The sequence below is a fragment of the Populus alba genome, chromosome 2, assembly GCF_005239225.2.
Source record: "Populus alba chromosome 2, ASM523922v2, whole genome shotgun sequence".
Taxonomy (NCBI): Eukaryota; Viridiplantae; Streptophyta; class Magnoliopsida; order Malpighiales; family Salicaceae; genus Populus; species Populus alba.
The window spans coordinates 13,696,158-13,702,490 of record NC_133285.1 but is presented as its reverse complement, the minus strand read 5'-3'; the positions used below and the strand labels follow the sequence as shown (position 1 = coordinate 13,702,490).

General features: G+C 38.1%; 1 protein-coding gene and 1 long non-coding RNA gene across 2 annotated transcripts; one reads left to right on the top strand and one right to left on the bottom strand.

The window, feature by feature from the left end:
- Window positions 1–803: 803 nt before the first annotated feature.
- LOC140955286 (uncharacterized) lies at window positions 804–1,711 on the bottom strand. The gene is made up of 2 exons (XR_012169215.1): window positions 1,400–1,711; window positions 804–1,068 (listed from the first exon to the last, which is right to left on the bottom strand). It is a non-coding gene; the product is annotated as an uncharacterized lncRNA (long non-coding RNA).
- Window positions 1,712–1,982: 271 nt separating this feature from the next.
- LOC118056200 (uncharacterized) lies at window positions 1,983–6,244 on the top strand. Its single transcript, XM_035068348.2, has 5 exons — window positions 1,983–2,237; window positions 2,539–2,600; window positions 2,680–5,010; window positions 5,154–5,253; window positions 5,492–6,244. The coding sequence occupies exons 1-5, from the start codon at window positions 2,129–2,131 to the stop codon at window positions 6,100–6,102; spliced, it is 3,213 nt and encodes a 1,070-aa protein (XP_034924239.1). The 5' UTR covers window positions 1,983–2,128; the 3' UTR covers window positions 6,103–6,244.
- Window positions 6,245–6,333: the final 89 nt, after the last annotated feature.

Below are 6,333 nucleotides of genomic sequence, written 5' to 3'. Positions count from 1 at the left end.
CTAGGTGTTAATTTTTGTTTAAAATGACTCAATCATGTAAAAAAAAAATAAATTCAAAGATCAAATTGAAACTTTTCAAGAAATCATTGCTCCAATCCATAGTAATTTTTGAGATAGCGAGTAGTGATTTTATGTATAGTAAAAACACCACAAGCTTTAGTTTTTTGTTAATATTCAAATTGCTTCTATCTTAAAAAAAATGATAAAATTGATATTTTTTAAAGGTTTTGATATACTATTATAAAAAAATTTAAAAAATGATACAATTCAATCAAAAAATATTTTTAAAAAGCACCCTACACTATCTTACTAGACACATTAGTTTTAATTTTTTTTAAAAAAAACAACATATTTTTTTTATTGATCTAAATTAATTTATCTAACTTATAAACTAAGAGTATGTTTGGTAGTGCGGTAGTGGTTGCTTTTCAAATAACTTTTCGTGCCGAAATACATGTCAATGATTTTTTTTATTTTTTAAAAATCATTTTTAACATCAGCACATCAAAACAATCCAAAATGTACAAACCGTATTAAATTTTAGCAAAAAAAAATTAAATTTTATAGGAACGCGGTTTCAACCGGGTTTCCAAACGCACTCCAAGTTTTGTATAGGTTTTGGATAAGGCTGGATTTAATAAACTATGTTTATGCTTCTACCATGTATATAAAACAAAAATACTGAAATACCTCTACTCAAACCCATTTATTTGTTTTTACATTTTAAGGTATTTTGATTACTTTACTGTTTTGAATTGACTAAAATATTTAAAAGAAATCCATAATATTTAACTAACCGTATAGAATGACAAAAATATCTATAATTTAAAGGAAGTAAATTTTCATACAAGGGGGGAAATCACCACACTACATTGGTGAATAGAAAACCACGAGGCCCATCAATTTTAATGTATTTATTGCAAAGAAGAGTTTCATTTGTGAAAGTAATTGCTACAATCGCCCAGGTAACGCTTTAGCTGGAGGATGACCGATTTACCAAATCGGGCTGTCGTGTAATCCCTTTGAATGGTTGATCTGATCTCCATGATACTCCCTCCGCACCATCTCCTTAGAAATAAAAGTGAGGAAAAAAATTAAGAAATTAAAAAAATCAAGAAAATAAAAAAAATAATTAAAACAATCAAATTATGAAAAAAACCAATACAATTGTTTAAAATTTTAAAAAACTAGCCAGTTTGGTATCGGTTTTATAAATCTAAAATCAAAAAAACCAAACCGAACCAAAAAACAAGAAAAATCCGAGCCTAAAATTAAAAAAACCAAGTCAAACAAATTTAAATCTATTTCAGGTTTTTTTTAAAAAAAAAATTTAATTTAATTATTTTTTTAATAAAAATCAAACCAAACCGAAAATAATAATTTTCCAAACCGTACGTACAAGGGTGGATGCAACAAATCCATAACGTTTGTATTTCCACGGCTCCACAATCACATGTTGCTTGCCCATACCTTGCATGATTCCTGACAAGCATATATTCCAAGTCACTCAACGCACTCTAAAATGGAAGATGCCGATTTCGTCTTCATGAATGTGATATCCATGTCATGTGCCATGGCCATGCTCCCATGCCACTTTTAGACACATCATCTCTTGCTTTAACCCGAAGCACATGGACAAAAAGGTACACAGTAGCTTCTCTCTCAAAATATACAAACACACCCCTTTGTCCCTTCAATTGACAGGAACGAATCATCCTGAACTATATGAATAAATCGAAATATAATTACTGCATTTTTCCAAGAAGCGAGCATATCAAAAATGGAAAAAAAATAATGAAGAAAAGAACACGCAGTGAATGCTCGAAAGAGAAGCCCTTTGAAACCTCTGCCATTGCTTGGATTAGAATCAAAGTCAGAGAGGGTTGGGGGGAGAGAGCTAACGTTCATGTCAAACTTTCAGGGTAGAAATTCAAAACTCCATTCCATTGCTTTCCACTGGACATCCCACCTCACCCACCTCCGAAAGAGGCCTCTCAACTAGAAAAGAAACAGGGGAACATCCTCTTCTGTGTAAGAAAAACTACACAACAGTGTAAGGAGACTCTTAAACTTCTCTATCTGAAGAGTTTGAGGGCACTGGAACTTGGTTCCAGCGCAGAGGAACAGTATGGCTAAGAGGTCGGAATTTGCACAGAAGCTGTTAGACGATCTCCGGTTGAGGAAGGAACGAATGGCTGTGTCTCAGAGCTCAAAACGTTCGAAATCAGCTGCTCCAGGTTAGCATTCCATCAAATTTCACTGTCCACTAGTTTTGTTTAATGTGCAAATTGAACATTTAGAAGGCTTAAACAAGTGAAAAATTGTGGTCTAAACAATTCAGAATACTGGGTGCTTCTATATTTAACTTGTGAATTAGAAATGATCATCTAAAACTAGGCAGTGGCATCCAGTCTTGTAGAATACAAAATTCCTGCCTATTTTCAAGATCAAAGGACAGTATATGCGTTGTAGTAGGATTAGGTGCTTGGATAGTTTGAAGAGTGATTGTTGTTTTCTCTGCATCATGTGCTTGTGCAGATGTATACGCCAATTCCAAGCAAACTCACAGAGGATCCATGGAAATGAAGGCCCATAAAAGTGTGAGTATCATGGCTCAATCTCATGACAGTGGTAGTTATTATGGATTTCCAATTTACTCAAACTGCTCCATGACCACAGAATGGCATTAGGAGTGGAAGCGCGCACAATAGAACTAGTGGAAGCAATAGAACACTCTCCCATGGAGAAGCTTCAACAGAGATTGTTCCTTATGGGAAAGGTCGAAGCTCGAAGCAAATAGGAGATCTGTCCATGGCACTGGCTTTTGCCCTTGAGAATGGTGGAAAACTCAGAAGAATGGATTCGTCTGGCAATGGTTCAATGCTAGGTTTCCTGCATCAAATTGGCAGAAGATCAGTGGAAGTGGGGAGGATGGAAAGAAGTGGTATTGATAGACATGACTCTTCAAACAACCGTTTCCCTACCCTCTCCCATATCCACATCAAAGAAATATCAAAAGGTGCACAGAAGTTGCATCAGATCCTGAGAGCTTGTTCAAATGGCCTTAACTTTGAATCATATTCAATAGAAATTGGCAAGGAACTACTCAAAGGGGCCATGGATTTGGAAGAGTCTTTGAGGATGCTTGTAAACCTGCAAGAAGCTTCAGAATATATGATCACCCCACAGAGCAAAACTCGTATCACGTTGCTTGATGAGGATGACGACGACGACGAAGACAACTTCGTCAGAACAGCTGAGCATAAACAACTTGCTCTGCCAAGGTTCTCCTTTGACAAGCCCTCAAGAAATTCTCATCACTTTCAGGAAGTTGCAGGGACTGATCTCAGGCAGAGGCTAATGGCTCTGACTTATTCATCAGAAGCTACAAATTTCAACCATGATAAAAACATTTTACGCACCTCAAATTCAGCTTCTCACAAGAAATCATCTAGCCATGGCTCCACGTCAAAGACTTCAGCAGCATTATCTGAACAGAAGAACCAGTCGAGTTCATCAAAATCCAAACCAGAAAAGGTGAGAATTCCAAATGTAATTGCAAAACTAATGGGCCTGGAGGAGGTTCCAGAAAATGCAGATTCAAAGCACGCAAAGAAAGAGCCAAGTCCCAAGCAGAAAACTGAAAGGAATGTCACAAATAAATCTGTAGAAGGGAGCACCACACGAGAACGCGGGACAAAAGATGCTGAGAATTCAGTGTTCACAATAAGAAAACAAAAACAGATGCAGCCCAACCAAATTAAGATGCTCCAGGACCCAAAAAATGCCTTGCAAGCAGAAAAGAACCTGCCAAATCACCATGCTAGCTTTGAAATGATTATGCATGATGGAAAGCCACCCAAGAAAGAGGTGGAGGGGATGAAATCAGAGAGAGGCTCGAATAAAGCTAATGTGAAAATGGATAGGCACCAAAGCAACAACATCCAAACGAGCCAAAGCACAGGAAAGCGAAAAACTGTTCAGGATAATACTAAGACCAGAGAGCAGAAAGGGAAAGATCGAGGTGAAACAAGAGAATTAATCCGAAAGCCTGAGCTGCATCAGATGGCATCACTGGCACAAAATGGAGCGGGATCTGCACTTACAATGCAATGGCAAATAGAGCACAACGCAAGTATTCTTGAAACAGAAAAGAGAGATGAAAACAGGTACATTTACAACGATCAACCGAAGTCCTCCAATGATACTGGATCCCGACAGCCTCAAACATTCCAGAACTTTGAACAACGAGACATAAAACATCATGCTGGAGAGAGAGAGTGGCAGATTGCTAGACAGAAGATTCAAGATAAAACTCAAAAGGCAAGCACTGAAGTAGTGTCCAAGAACACGACTGCCCCCATGAATGATATTGTGAGTTTCCAAAAAAGGCATTCACAGGCAAACCAGGCAACTCCTAGCAGTAGAAGTTCTAAAGAATCAGTTGATGGAGTGCCATCCAAAGGGTTTCCAACTGGCAGGCAACATGAAGATCTTGTCTACGGAATAAGTTCTAATAATAACCAGGCTAGCTTGAAAGATTCAAAGACCATGAACTTGAATCAACATTGCTCCCCAATCGATCTGAAACATGATATGATGAAGAAAATCAGCAATCCAACTATGCAAGAAAAGCAAGCTCATCCACCAGCCACGCAGAATGTGATGAATACCAAGGGACCAAAAGCTAAGACTCCTCGAAGGATTGATGAACTAGTGACAAGAAAAGGCGGAAACCCACACAGCTTGGCAAGGCCACAAAAACATCAGACTTCTGCATCGCAAGATGGTAAACAGAAAAGGCGCGAAAAACTTGGTGGATCCAAAGTTGAACAAGTGAGAGCCATCAGGTCTAGAGAAGCAGAGGCACGCATTGTTAAATCCAGCAAATCAATGGAAATCATCCAGCAATCGGATGTGTTGGAAGATCTGCATAGTAAAGTTGAACAAGCATCCAACTATTACAGCCAAATCCTCGAAGGACCAAATATGCTAGTTCAAACTGACAGTGTAAGCGCATTTGTTACTGCAATCTAAGAAAATATTCTCAGAATACCCTTTAAATTCACACAAACTATAAGCCACTTCTTCACAGGGGACAATTCTTGCTGCTTGGTAGTGAGCTAACACAAGCTCTTTTCGGTCTGATGCAGTGTCAAAGCACAATCTCAACGGTGACAAATGAGCAACAAGGTCAGAAATTGGGCAGGGATCAACAGCAATCTCACAACTTTGTTTTGGATTCACTTAATGGTAGGTACAACTTTGCCTCTTGAGTTTCACTACCCAGAGTACTGCTTTCCTCATTTGCATCATTCCCCAGATCCTACCTCATGTTAATCTACCACGTAGAATTAGGTTTTCCATGTAAAATCTACCTGTAAATCCTTGTTTGCTCTCAAACCAACTTCTATCATTAAGAGCATGAAAAACAGACACCCCACTATATTATATTATATCATTCATTCTTCGTTGTTGGAAATGTATGCAGGAACTCGTCAAAACAGCAAAGATATTGCTGACCCCTCACAAATGGAGAAGCAAAAAGCATCGAAATTGGTGGCACCAGAGCCACTAAGTGAAAGTGAAAACCACCTGAAGCAGATCCTGATAAGAAGTCAACTATTCCTTAACACAGCAGAGGCACTGTTCAAACTCAACATCCCTCTGGGCATTCTCCGTGCTGGTAGTGAAGAGTATCACGACGAAGAAAGCAAGCTCATATTAGACTGTGGATACGAGATAATGAAAAGGAAAGGAAAAAGGGAAGAGCTCAGTGTCCATCCATTGATGGAAATATCTACAACCTGTGTTAAGGTGAAATCTTTGGAAAAGTTGATCAAGGAATTGCACAAAGACTTGGAGAAGTTGAAATTCTACGGTAGAAACGGTAATGCAGAGTGTCTTGTTGAAGATTACCTGCCAAAAATGGTGGAATGTGATGTGTACAGCTGGGATTTAGATGTGAACTGCATGTGGGACTTCGGTTGGGACAAGATGTTTGGATTTCTTGAAAAAGATGATGTTGCAAGGGATGTTGAGAAGTCCATGCTCAATGCCCTACTTGATGAAGTTACCAGAGACCTTCTGCCAGTATTTTGATTGGACTGAAGAATAATTATTTCTCTATAAAAGAGAGGGGAGAGGGGACGCATTTTCTACTGATTTTTTTGGTTCAAATGTAATGCTTATATGCAGGATTTTGTGTGAATAATACATTTCTACTGCCAGAATTCTGTTCTCAGAGTAAGCTCGTTAGTTATCCATTAAAAATTGTTGGCAGATGACATCAATTCATCATTTAATGAATTGGAAAGTAGATAGATATTAACA